This window comes from Anguilla anguilla, chromosome 1, assembly GCF_013347855.1.
Source record: "Anguilla anguilla isolate fAngAng1 chromosome 1, fAngAng1.pri, whole genome shotgun sequence".
Taxonomy (NCBI): Eukaryota; Metazoa; Chordata; class Actinopteri; order Anguilliformes; family Anguillidae; genus Anguilla; species Anguilla anguilla.
In genome coordinates this window covers 83022614-83037385 of record NC_049201.1, presented here as the reverse complement: position 1 = coordinate 83037385, position 14772 = coordinate 83022614, and the positions used below count along the sequence as shown (strand labels likewise).

Below are 14772 nucleotides of genomic sequence, written 5' to 3'. Positions count from 1 at the left end.
GAGACTCAAACAGCCTTTTACTTGATGAATGATATTTGTATGGAAGAAGCAGCAATCATTTATAGTCAGAAAATGCATTTCATTTTATATTTGATTCCAGTTTAATCTTTTTGCACCACAAAATATTGTGACGTAGTTTTGACTAAATGAAATAATATGATAATGCACTTACCAGGAGAGAGTTCTGATTTGGCCTCAGTGCTTTGCTAATGAGCCATTAGTATAAAACAGTCTCACAGACAGAGCAGTGTGGCTGAATATGATCATAAATGAAGTGCTTCACACTAAATATAAAAGAAGAATGTGTTACAGATCTGACTCACTTGCTGAAGGTAATACTCATTTTAGATTTTATCAGATACAAACTTTTAAATAAAATATACAGAGTCGTTTGCTTTGTGTCTGGACTGGACCAGTAGTGCCTTGTCAAAAAGACTAGGTAATTTTCATTTCTTTGCCCACACTGTATTATTGAAATTCAGATGTTAATAATTATGTTCATTATTGCATATTACTCTTATACAATAAACATAACTACTATGTTTACAAAACACAAACTGTTGCTAAGATCTGAGGCTTTGCCTATTCCAATACATCCATCAATCCATCCATTATCTATACCCGCTTATCCTGAGCTGGAGCTGGTGCTGGAGCCTATCCAAGCATGCACTGGGCGAGAGGCAGGAATACACTCTGGACAGGCTGCCAATCTATCGCAGGGAACACACACCATTCACTCACACATTCATACTTATGGGCAATTTAGAGTCTCCAATTGGCCTATTTGCATGTTTTTGGACAGTGAGAGGCAACCGGAGTACCTGGAGGTACATGCAAACTACAGACAGAAAGGCCCCAAACCGAGATTCAAACCCATGCCTTCTTGCTGTGAGGCGACAGTGCTACCCACTGCACCAGCGTGCCACCCCTATTCCAATACATGTACAGTAGAGGATAATATAAAAGTGACTGTAAAAGGTGTGATAGGCATCAGGCACAATTAAACATTCATACATTCAGGAGCCCTATACAAAATCCATTACCTAAACCAGATTAATTCCGTTTAGTAAAAGATCTTACAAGAAATTGATCTGAAATGTACATACAGGACTCATCTATTTTAATAATTTTCCCATCTACAGATATATTGAATGTATTACATCCATCAATCCCTCCTAGGTAAATTCTACTGCCACAAACAGCATGCTTTACCATTGCTGCCATACGTAGCTCAGTCGTGTTTATGTTTCATGCATCAGATTTTTGACATGAAGCCAAAACATCAACAAAACGCTGCTGTAGCTTAGCCTATAACCCGCTGATTAACATAAAGATTGCACACACTGTACTTTCACAGAAGATGAAAGTAGTGGACAGGCGTAGTTTTCGTATCTTTGTGTATGGCAGCAGTGCAGTAGGGTGGTTTGGGGGTCCAGAGTGTGGCTCTGGGAGCTCTGAGGTTGCAGTTTCCATCCCCACCTGGAGCACTGCTCTGGGGCCTCAAAGCGGGTACTGTGAGGTGCCCCTGCTTGGCTATTTTGTGCAGAGGAGTAGCGGGCACGGCTGTGGGTGAAGCTGCCTAATTTCAGACGAGTGCCACCCTGACCACAGACAGTGGAGGAAGTTAAAATGCCGCTCACTTCGTGCAGCCTGTTCTATTCTTTATTTTATTTCACATCTCTGTTCAGTTCTGGTGCTGCAGCACTGTTTCTGTCGTTGATGTTCATGCGACCTTTTAGAACTTTGGTTTTGCTTTGCCAGTTATACGGTCCTTCATGCACATAATTAGTTGAAATTTCAATGCTGATATTTCATAAAGATGACTTTTACTACATACAACCTCTTGTTCGGTATTGTGTTAGTTATTGTATCTTTCACATTTCAAAGAGATGAACTAGATCCTCACATGTAAAAAAAAATGGAACTTATTTATTTATTTATTTATTTATTTATTTATTCATTTTTATTTTTATTTTTTTTTTGGGGGGGGGATATGCAGGCAAATCATAATGGCCATATGTAGAAAATAATGATAATATTTTTCAGAACAGAGGTTTGAGTGCTTTAAAATGCTTAAATAAACTGTAATACAGTAATACACAAAATAAAACAATGTATGTAAAGAAAACAACTAAAAAGATGCATTATTTCAAATAGCTAAACAGACAGAAACAGTAAATATGGGCTCAATACAACAAGGCAATGTAAAACGTGAAACTAAAACACTGTTTTTTTTGCCTTTAAAGTGACTTGCCTTTAAAAGTGACTTGAGTTTGGAGATTATAATCTGCATTTATCTGCATTATAATCTTCCCATTCAATGTGAGAGAATACATGCGCATGTACATGAGTTATGAGTGTGTGTGTAACAGGGTTATATAAACGTGTAACGGTGTCACAGGAGCATGTATGCAGCAGGGTTACATGAACATGCATGTTGCAGCAGGGTTACAGTACTTTGGGAAAAATCCTCCACCAACAGCTGTTCATAAAATGGATAAACTAGCAGAAACAGATGGCAGTTCTGCAAAGTTAAAGACAAAAAGAGGCTCTTTCACCCTGATCTCCACCATTTCTCATTCTCTGCAGATTCTCTCCTCTGTGTGTTTTAATCCCACACTGAGGCCTCGTCAGCTCTCTGAAGCACAGAGTTTGTGTCGCTGGCTGCGTTTGTCACTCTCTGAAGGCTCTGCTCTGAGGTGAGACACAGGAAGAGACTCAGTCACACATAAGTGCGCCTCCAGTTGCATTGTTAAAAGGGAACCAGAGTGGCCACACAGTCCCTTGCATTCCCTATCCACTCTGTTGTCCCCGAGAACGGATTCCTCTGTTGACTTAGTTGATTATATATCTCAGAATCACTTGAAGAATTTACATTACAGAAGTATATTTTTCACATGTTAAAAAATCATACTAAATTATATCCACAGATACAAGTACAACATATTGAGAGTTAAGTGGGGAATATTCATCAGTAGTTTTAACCAATAAAAATAAGGAAGAAGACTGAAATTGACTGCATCACACAGTGATGAACTGGTTGAACTGTAACTTGCCTGGTGTGTATCTGTGCTTTGTGTCTTCTGCCCAGCACAGACCTACTGACTTTGCAGTTTCATAAAAATACAGCCTGTACACAGAACTGGCCTTTGCTTTTCTGAACGGCTGGTACGGTTATAATGGTGAGAATATCCAGGTGGGAACTTGTTACTTACAGTACGAGAGCGTCTGCTCCTCCGTCTCTCTCTGTTGGTGCTCTTCTTCCTGCTGAAAAGTGGGGAGGGGGGGTGAGTAACAGACCTTCAGGAGCTGTGGATCAGCCATCCCAGACGACATTTTGTCATAACATTCCTACCTGCTCCTCTGAATTCAATGGCAAATTAGTAAAAATACTGCATATCTCTCTGATACCTAATGGTGAATTTCTATAATCATGTCTTCTCAGTGATGAGTGATACCCAGATGCTTTTGCATTGCAAACATTTACCTTGTGCACACCATGACAGTAAAGAGTGCAAAAGCCACAGAGATTTCAACAACTGTCCAGCTATAAATAAACAGATATAGCATTTCAATTAACATTTATATAGCAGAGACTTTAATCCAGAGTTGTGTAAAATAAGTGCATGCATAAATGTAGGAAGGTCAATGCAACACTCAGAAAATCAATTAAATCACAGTTAAACATGAGTTAGGTGTGTGCTTTGGCACAATCATTTGGTGATGGCTGCTTTGTAAAATCCGTCTTGCATTACGTTGTTATGAAATATTCGGTTGTCATTCCGTTTTAAATTATTAACGCTGGTTTTGCGATAGGGGATGAATACCGCATGGGGGCCCCCTGGTGGCCACAGGGGCCCTAAGCAGCCGCTAAGTTCGCTTCTGCCTCGGGTCGGCCCTGCATGCATTATTTCCCAGTAAAACAGAAGGTGGGCAGACACTCACATTTCACATTGACTGCAGGGGAAGTGACTCCTCCTGTAGCACAGGAGTAGAGATCTGTATCATCAGTGCTGGCTAAATTTAGGGAGTATTTATACTCATAGGGCACAACTTCTCCATTCTTGTACGAGGTAAAGGTTGGGCTGCCACTCAAAGTGCAGGTGCTGCTACAGGTCAGTGTTACACTCTGTGCCTCATTCTCTGTCACTTTCACCTGAAGACCTACATACAAGAATCAACATGATTAAAAAAAACATTCTGTTTCTATTAGAAAATGATTAGGAGTTAATAGTATATAAAGCAAGTTTAGAATTGCCTGTAACTGTCAATGAGACTCCAGGATGACCAGTATATTTTCCACCATAACAGTCAGTCAGGAACCTGAATCGGTATGTTCCTGAATCAGTTTCTCTCAGTTGGTTTATTCTGAAAGTGTAGTCATTGTTCTGATTCCCCAGGTACTCCACACGGTCAGAGTACTCTGGGTCCTGGGACAGGTCCTCAGGCTCCTGTGGCTTGTTCCAGTGAATAAACCAGAATGTTTTCTGCACTGCGTGAAATGTGGGATGTGAGTAAGTGCAGCTCATGTCTACTGAAGACCCCTTTAAGGCACAAATTCTCTCAGGGGTGTAAGTCACTACCCATCCCTTCTGGCTCAGAACACCTGAAAAATACAAAAACACACACACACACACACGCAGACACACATACACGCACATACACATACACACACGGGCGTGTGTACACACACACACACACACGCGCACACACATGCACACACACACACGTGCGTGCACACACACACATGCACAAACATACACACGAACACATGTATACATTCACATACATACACACACATGCACACACATACGCAAATGCACGCACACACACACACACAAATTCACGCACGCACACACACAAACACACTGCTCAGAAATCTTTTAAAACACAGATGTTTTGGCAACATGACAGATAAGGGATTCAATTAACAAAACTTTAAAACAACTGCACCTAACTTCTCCAAAACTATGGAACATCAATAATTGTACTTGTATTTCAATACTAACTGATGTCAGTAGATGGCAGTAGCCACCAATCAATGTGAGATTCGCAGGCAAAATGTAAAGAGGAACTTCATCTTATAAGTTCTCTCTTTTTCCCCTCTCTTCAGATGAGCGATGTTGCACTACTCTAAACTAATGTACTGTAGAACACTATTTTATATGAATTATATACATTCTTTAATGCAATTTAAATGCATTCACTTTTTTTTGCTTCTGATTGAGTTAATGAAGGGAGACTAATAAATAGGAACACATGCTGATAAATACTATATATGCAGACTGAAACATCAGAACAACATTTGGAAGAAAACACACAAACAATTTACCTGACACAGAGAGGACGATTACCGACAAGGTATTGAAGAGCATGGCTGCATCAGATTGAAAATATTTATCCAAATACACATATACAGCTCTTGATTATTATTTACATTGTGAAAATGAACAGCAGAAACAACGACTGTCAGAGTATTCTGTTAATTTGCAGAAATACCATAATAGCAATTACTACACAAGCACACACAGTGAATTAATGTGCTGCTAATGCCTAAAAATGCTTTGGGTTTTATGAAGAGCTCACAAAGATTCCAGAAAGCAGAGACTCAAACAGCCTTTTACTCGATGAATGATATTTGTATGGAAGCAGCAGCAATCGTTTCTAGTCAGAAAATGCATTTTATTTTATATTTGATTACAGTTTATTCTTCTTGCACCACAAAATATTGTGACGTTGTTTTGACTAAATGAAATAATATGATAATACACTTAACAGGAGAGAGTTATGAGCTGGCCTCAGTGCTTTGCTAATGTGCCATTAGTATTAAATAGCCTTTCAGACAGAGCAGTGTGTCTGAATATGATCGCAAATGAAATGCTTCACTTTAAATATAAAAGTAGAATGTCAGATCTGACTCACTTCCTGAAGGTCATACACATTTTCGATTTTATCGGATACAAGCGTTTGAATAAAATATACAGAGTCGTTTGCTTTGTGTCTGGGCTGGACCAGTAGTGCCTTTTCAAAAAGACTGGGTAATTCTCATTTCTTTGCCCCCACTGTATTATTGAAATTCAGATGTCAATAATTATGTTCATTTTTGCATATTACGCTTATAAAATAAACATAACTACCATGTTTACAAAAAATTATTCCAGATTACAACACAAAGTGATGCTAAGATCTGAGACTTTGCCTATTCCAATACATCCATCAATCCATCCATTATTTATACCCGCTTATCCTGAGCTGGAGCTGGTGCTGGAGCCTATCCAAGCATGCATTGGGCGAGAGGCAGGAACACATCCACAGGTCTCTCAGTTTGGGTATCAGCCCCCTCTGTTCCTGGAACTGGAGAGGGACATCGGGGTGCCGTCCGCCGGGTTCCTTGTCCGGCGGTGTCGGGCCACTTGGAGAAAAGTCCGCGCGTCGCTCCTACGCTCCTCTGCTAGTCAGAAAAGACTTGCTGACGGGCGTCGCCGTCCTGCGCCTCCCTATCGGGTGTGTCAACGGGCGTGGCTCTCCACTCGGGATCTCCCTCTGCGGGTAGAGTCTCGTGAGCTCGCTCCTCGCTGCGTGGGGCCCTTTGAGATCATCCGTAAGATCGACCCTGTCACTGGTCGCCTGCAGCTCCCTCGCTCCACGAGGATCCGCCCCGCGTTTCATGTCTCCCGTCTGAAGCCGGTTCCCGTGAGCGCGTTGGCTCCGGCGGACCACCCGCCGCCCCCGCCTCGGCTCATTGATGGGGAGCCTGTGTTTGCAGGGTGTCTCATTCTGGCTGAGAGACGAGTGGGCAGAGGGGTTCAGTTTCTCATTGACTGGGAGGGCTATGGCCCTGAGGAGCGCTGTTGGGTCCCCTCTAGGGACATTTTGGACCCTGAGCTTATTCGGGATTTTCGCAAGCGTGGTTCTGAGGGACCGTCTGGGGCCGCTCCTTAGAGGGAGGGGGGGGTCCTGTCATGGTTCTGGGTGGTAGTGGCTATCCTTGGCCACTGGAGGGCACCCTTGTCACTTCTTTCCCCTAATCGAGCTAATTGGGATCACCTGCTGTAGTTCCTATTTTAGCTCTCGCTGGCCTTCAGTCAGTGCTTTTGTGTCAGCTTTGGTTACACGTAAGCCGGTATTCTGTGAGTGTGTTTGTAACAGTCTTTCTTCCTATTTTGGAAGAGATCTGTGTTGTACTGAAGGCTGAGACTTAAGGGATTATTTACTATAATTTCACAATCTCTTACTTGGTATTGCAATTTGGGTGTTTTTCTATGAATCCTCATTTTGAGGGCTGTTTTTCTTTAGTTTTCACCTTCTTTACACTCTCAGTTCTTTTTATGAGACAGCTTTATTATACTCCTTTTTTCTGTTCGGTTTTGCCCTTTTTGCTGGGTAGTTTTTTGTTAGTATTTAATGGCAGGACTTACCGCCCAGAGGAGTATATTATTCTGTTCTGTCTAGTTTGAATAGCCTACTCCTTGTCCTTTAGTGCTTATCACCCTTTAATGGGTGGACTACTTAATCCGATATACCTGGGATATTCTCCCTTAGGAGTATTTAATTTTCTGTTTGTTTACTTGTCGCCTTCCTCTAGTCTTTCGAAACCTTGTGGTTACTCCACCCTGTGTGGATAGCTTTCAGATTCCCGTTCAGTCGCGTCTGGTTCACCCCCCCCCCCCCCCCCCATCACACATGTGGGATGTTTTTTTAAAGTACCTGTTTAGTGCCTTACCTGCACATGTTCTATTCCATCAGCAGAACCCAGGGGGTAACACCTACAGTACACGGTTTACTTACAAAATTGTTCAAGCATAGGTTTATTTTATTTGTTTCATTGAATGATTGTTTAAAAAATTCAAGGTATGCTCTGAATTCTAACGTTTGGTAGTACAAAAATAAACACTAAGAATGTGAAAAACAAATTCACCTCATGTGAATTTATACTCTAGATGGGATCAGTTCAGTAATAAGCATAATATAATCACAAAATGTGCACAAGAATGTCATAATAAAGTAAATGTTACACAAGTATTAATAAAAAAAAATAAAAAATTGAATTATATATAGAGCTCAATTCTCCAGTATACTTGGCCAACGAATACATTCAGGAATGATAATGGCTTTCAGGCACCAAAATCTTGATAATACTTTGTGTACAATATGAAGACATGAGCTGTTATGCATGTAAATGTTGATAGAATGCCAAAGGAATGATCCATTCTGGGTACATCTTTGCAGACCCAATAACCACAGTCATCCTGGTCATGTGACAAAGGCACAGTTTGAGTTCATGAGGAGAGTTTATGTTCACTGGTTTTAAGAAATACTCTTAAATGTATAATCCAGTGAAGGAAATGTTTGGTTCATACCGCTTGAGGATTACTTTGCAGACAATTTGCTGTTTAAAGTTCAAGATAAAACACAGGAAATGCTCACACATTAAAAGAAATGTCCAAATTTAAACTGATTAACCAGCATTGGTCCACAGTTTATGAAGCAAGATATCTTCCTGGTTCATTTTCACATGTCCAGTTTTCGTAGTGTGCTGTAGAGAACACAGTCTTCCTTTACGGATGGTGCTGGTGACCTGCATGGAGAAAACAGCGCATTTAGTCTCTATTAAAGTCACAGACATTCTCATTCTCATTTCAGTCAATCCTGCCTGAGCCTTTATCACATTTGGACACACCTTACAACATGAAGCACAAGCAGAAGCTTTAGCCACAGAACAGTTATCTGGAATTTTGGAAAACATTACATCACTGTGATGTCATAGGCTGAGGTCACACACCAGGGAGATGAAAAGAGAAGAAAGTTGACAAGCTGAACAAACCAAATGATGAATCTAGATCAGTGGAACATCCAGTCCTCATATTACCACGTTCTTCTTTTGACCAGGCAGAGAAGTTCTTAGCAAAGCAGCAGTGAGAGATTGCAACATTAAAAAAAAACTTGAACTGGGCTTTGGGACTGCAACAAACAAGCAACCAAAATATAGAAATAGTGTGCATCAAGCTAACACCCGGTCCTACAAACACATCAATATATGAACTGTTACAGATGTACTGAGAAGTACTGGAATCTCTGCTTATTTGTATTTTGTTTCCAGGGTTTGTTTTGTACATGCTTACATGTCCAAGTGTTATGGATTTTTTTTTTGGCTATCATTAACTTCTAATATTGTACATGCTATGAGAATCTAAATACTTCTTTATGTTTTTTTCCCAATATAAATCACAGCACACCCATCTCAGCTCTCCCCAGTGAGACACTCTGGTCTATCCAGTGAGATACTCTGGTCAATCCAGTGATACGCTCTGGTCTATCCAGTGAGACACTCTAGTCTATCCAGTGAGACACTCTGGTCTATCCAGTGAGAAGCTCTGGTCTATCTAGTGAGACGCTCTGGTCAATCCAGTGAGACACTCTGGTCTATCCAGTGAGACACCCTGGTCAATCCAGTGAGACACTCTGGTCTATCCAGTGAGACACTCTGGTCTGTCCAGTGAGACACTCTGGTTTATCCAGTGAGACACTCTGGTTTATCCAGTAAGACACTCTGGTCTGTCCAGTGAGACACTCTGGTCTATCCAGTGAGACACTCTGGTTTATCCAGTGAGACACTCTGGTCTGTCCAGTGAGACACTCTGGTTTATCCAGTGAGACACTCTGGTTTATCCAGTAAGACACTCTGGTCTATCCAGTGAGACACTCTGGTCTATCCAGTGAGACACTCTGGTCTATCCAGTGAGGGTCATTCTCCTACTGACTCCATAGAGGCCTCGTCTGGCTCCAGTCAGAGAGAGCAGTCTATGATAAAAGCTGCTGGAGAGAGATAATAGACCTGACACAGCGACAGTCAGCACAGGTAGTATAAAGGTGGGATATTCTCACCTGGGGGCAGCACTGGAGGGGCGGAACTGGATGCTGGCGTACTGAACACCCTCCTCACACTGGGGGAGTGGCTTTTGAACAGTGGAGGGTAGAAGCTCTTCCTGGTTGTGGGTGTTAGCGGGCTGAACAGAGGCGTAGAGGGGAACTTCACCGTCGTCTCTGTCCGTACCCTGTGTTCCAGTGTGACTCATTGCCATCCCTGAGACGTTGCCAAAAATGGGGCTTTTATTCCCCTGCAGGGTAAAGAAAAGAGGCAAGAGAAGGTTGGGAAAGATCCACAGAAAGGTCCTGTTCATTTCAGTGAGCTCCTCAGAGCTGGAGTGAGCTACTCGCCCCCATTAACGACAAAACGTGCATTTAACCTGATATAAAAAAATCAGCTGATGAATCAATGTTTTATTTTCAAATACATGCCATCAGCAGTTTAATATCAGCTGAACCAGACATTCAAATGTAATACACTTAATATGATTTCTTGTCTCTAACATGACCTGTTTTACAGTGGGTTTTCATAAAATCTTGGAAAGATTGCATATTGAAGTACTTCTTTCATTCCAAAGCATATATTTGCAATAACCAATAGCAGTAAACCACCATCACAACAATAGTCTGTGTGTATTTATTCACTGGAAACAGGTGAATACAACACATACAGTACAAGTCACTCTCCCTGGCTCTCTATGTAATGCACAGATAATTACATGCACATAAGCAGTATTGTACTGTGTAACGTTACTGTCACATACTGCAACCTCTTTCGAGAAAATGAAACTGTCCTTAACAGGGGAATACACATAATTAACTACTGAAATATTTCCATTAAGCATGTCAACACATAGAAGATCATAACCTCATACTGTAAATCTCTACATAATCTAATAAACCTTCAAGGTCACATGGCACACACTGCTATGCTTTCTACTTATTTGTAAGAACGGTTTATTTATTTATTTAGGATCCCCATTAGCAATACACAGGTGCTATATAAATAAATAAATCATGTCTCATGATTACTGTTATAAAGCATTATGAGTATTAATCAATCTTCATAACTCTAATTATACTGTATTATGAGCAGATTTTAATGCATTATAAGTATATCATGCATTATAGACAGTGTTAACCAAATTTCCATTTTTGCTTAAAGAATGCAGTATGCATTGTCAAAATTATATTATATCCGTAGATAAATACATGTATGCACATATGCAGACTGATTTCATTAACTCACCTGCCTGCCCCCTTCTGTCTCATTTGTTGATTTTCTCCTCCTGATTATTCAGTGATAAAAGAAAAATAAAAAGTAAATCTACCTTCTCACAAATCTTTAAACAGCCCCCTCTTGTATAAACAGCATTTTGCTTTTGTTTGAATGATGTGTATTGCTGAGGTAATAGTGCCCATGTATGTGTATATTTTTTATTGTTCAGATGTTATTAGGTCACAGGAAATGAGCCTGAGTTATGAGAGGCTTCTTCCTGCCCAGTAAATGTAGTTCTGCTTTATTCAAACCAACACTGACTGCAGCTCAAGGGCAAATTGATGCGCTTGACAAGACTTTGTTATGGTCTGTAACTGTCCACATTATTCATATTAAGAACAAGCTTTAAGGGGATTCTGTTACCCCATCATACAGGTTTGATAAACTAATTGGGACACTAAAACGCATCAGTCAGAGTTTATAAAATTGACATATCAATAAAACAAGATGTCTAATAATGCAGTGGTCTAAACACTAATCAGACATTAGAGGGGGGAGTATGGCATCAGCATGATGTAACGTAGCTAAAGCTTGACAAAAACATTCCACAAAAATGTACACTCGTTTTAAACTATCAGTCTAAATCAGACATACAGTAATTCACACTGGAGTGACTACAAACCAACTCATTTACAACCACGTACCTCACGCACACAACACCCAGAAACACAAGAGCCAAAATGGCAGCCACTCCCACAGCTGCACCCGCGATCAGTGACTGACCTCCTAAGCAAAGTCAGAGAGATGTAGCCCTGTCAGTTATGATATAGCAGTGTTCATTTCACAACATGCCTCACCAAGGTCCTTAAGGTGAAAGTTTATAAATGTTTAAATACACCCCTCATATGCCTACCTTTACTAGAAATTTCTGTACATTTGAATTTTACTGAATTCAATGCTGGCATCATGGTACTTTTAGTTACACTGCTCATCATCATTATGTACCATGATCCAGTTCGGATTGTAGCACAAATATTATGATCAGCATTGCTTTGTAGCCTCTGGATCATAATCAGTATCAGATAAAATATTGTATCAAATATGTTCTGGCCTTACCTTGCACTGTGACCAGTAGAGCAGAAGAATTCTGAGCTCCAAGTCTGTTCTGTGCCTCACAGTAGTACTGTCCTATGTTCCAGGATCTAAAGTTAGAAAAGTTCAAACTCTGTCCTGATCCTGCCTGCCAGACTGCAGCAGTGTCATTCTTCTTAAACCAGGCGTATCTCTGCACTGGTGGGTTGGCATCGCTGCTGCAGGTCAGAGTCACTGAACTGCCCTCCACTATTTCACCAGAGGGACTCACTGATACTGAGGTGTTCTTGGGAGCATCTAAAATCAATGGAGAAATGTGTTCAATTCCATATAATTTCTCAATCTCTGTGATTTGTCTCAAATAGATTCAGAACCATTTATTGCAAAGGAAAGTTTAAAATGAAGCTGAAATATCACACTTCAAATTTCTTTCTTTGTTTGGAAATGAGTAGAATTTACTGCATAGTTTTATGGGGGTTGGTAAATGGCCTTGAGACACAGGTTAAAAAAGCTTTCAATAATGACTGCAGAATTTAGATAAGAAATTTTATTTAGCATTATTTAGAAAGGTTAAAAATAGAAAAAGAAACACAAAACCTGTTTGCTTGGTGCATTAAGAGTAACTATTATTTGGTATAAAACATCTACAGTACATATGGTATGTTTGTTTGCCCTATGCAAATTCAGAATGACTACTTGTTTAACTTATGACATGTCCGTATCATCTGGCTTACTCATCATGTTAAATTAATCATATCTTCATAAGATTCTCCCTTCACTGGCCAGTGTGACTGCTTTACTCAGTGTCTTACGATTGCAAAGTTTCCTAAAGATACTCAGGAGATACTGGCTCTCTGCTCTGTGTGTCTGAAGCTGAGATGCACTGATATACTCACACTGCACATCAAGATGTTTAGGAGGAGATCTTTCTGCCCGAATCGCATTCTCTACCACACAGTAGTATTCTCCTGCATCCTGCAGTGTGATGTTTTTAATGATGTAACTCCGTTCTGATCCTCTCCTCGAGAATACAGATCCAGTCTTCTTTAACCAGGTGTATTTCTGCACTGGTGTGTTGGTATCGCTGCTGCAGGTCAGAGTCACTGAACTGCCCTCCACTATTTCACCAGAGGGGCTCACTGATACTGAGACGCTCTTCGGAGGATCTGAAAGAGAAAATAACAGGTCCTGCAGTTTTATATAGATGTCTCACTGAGGTGATCTTGGGAACATCTAAAATCATTCGAAAAATGTGTTAAATTCAATATCATTTCTCACTCACTGTGTTGCATATCAATGCACTAGCAGAGACATTTATTTCAAAGTAAAGGTTAAACTTGAGCTGAAATCTCACAATGTGAATATCCCAGTGTGTCGTGCTTTGTTTTATAATGAACTGGATATACTGTATCTTTTTAAAGGGCATTTCGCAGGACAGACAAGTTTTCAAACGTGACAGCTATATTTAGATATAATCATTTTTAGCATGTTCATTAATAATGATATCTTCATTCTGTTAATGTTCAACCACTACATGTGATATTTTTTTCCCTGTGCAAATTCAAAATGACAACATGCTTTACTTAAGACATGTCAGTATGATCAGACTCATCACTGTATGATAATGTAATTATATTTGATTTCTCCTCCACTGGCCAGTGTGACTGCTTTACTCAGCGTCTTACTGCTGTGAAGTTACCCAAAGACACTCAGGAGATACTGACTCTCTGCTCTGTGTGTCTGAAGCTGTGATGCACTGATATACTCACACTGCACATCAAGATGTTTAGGAGGAGATCTGTTTTTCCCCATCGCATTCTCTGCTTCACAGATGTATTCTACTGCATGCTGCAGTGTGATGGTTTTAATGGTGTAACTGTCCACTGGTCCTCCTGTCTCTGAGGATACAGCTATATTATTCTTATACCAGGTGTATCTCTGCACTGGTGGGTTGGCATCGCTGCTGCAGGTCAGAGTCACTGAACTGCCCTCCACTATTTCACTCAGAGATACTGAGACGCTCTTAGGAGAATCTGAAAGAGATAATTACAGGTCCTGCAGTTTTATATAGATGTCACACTTACCTCAGTTAAAGTATGTTTCCTTTTCCTCAATGTTTCCAATATGTCATTTTGTTTGACTGCTATTATTGTAATGCCATCTTTCTTTCAATTTTTAGAATGAACTTAATCCGATATCGTTTCTAAACATAATAACTTCCATTTCCTAATCATTATCTGCAGGTTGCTCTTCTGCATGTTCTCATGTCTTTTAAAGGTACATTAAAGTACAACTGCATCACCGCTTTTTCAAAATGAATAACAAATGAGACTCAGTAAAGTTAAATGTATGAGTTTGTCTTCAAATACTCACATCTCACACCGAGAGTCACTACTGGGGACAGAAGATTCTCTTGGCCTCTTACTGCACAGGAGTAGCTGCCTGCATCTCCACTGCTGGCTGTGAACTGAAGGTAGTTATATTTCTGTGCGGTGTTTTGTAGAGATTGTCCATTCTTGTACCAGATGAATGTTTGTCTGCTAGTCAAGTCAGTGCAGGTGATTTTACAGGTTAGTGTCACCTGCTCTCCCTCA

The 14772-nt window shown here is 40.4% G+C and overlaps 3 protein-coding genes across 3 annotated transcripts in view; all 3 read right to left on the bottom strand.

Annotated features, from left to right (window-relative positions):
• The window catches only part of LOC118232142 (basement membrane-specific heparan sulfate proteoglycan core protein-like), a 1449502-nt gene that overhangs the window by 1153715 nt on the left and 281015 nt on the right, over nt 1-14772 (bottom strand). The window lies entirely within an intron of this gene.
• Nucleotides 1-14772, bottom strand: part of LOC118232256 — a 333592-nt gene that overhangs the window by 156506 nt on the left and 162314 nt on the right. The window lies entirely within an intron of this gene.
• The window catches only part of LOC118232213 (B-cell receptor CD22-like), a 109329-nt gene continuing 107461 nt past the window's right edge, over nt 12905-14772 (bottom strand). Inside the window, exon 7 of the mRNA XM_035426980.1 lies at nt 12905-13344. Coding sequence (XP_035282871.1) covers nt 12938-13344 — 407 coding nt within the window. The 3' untranslated portion in view covers nt 12905-12937. The remainder of the gene's footprint in view (nt 13345-14772) is intronic.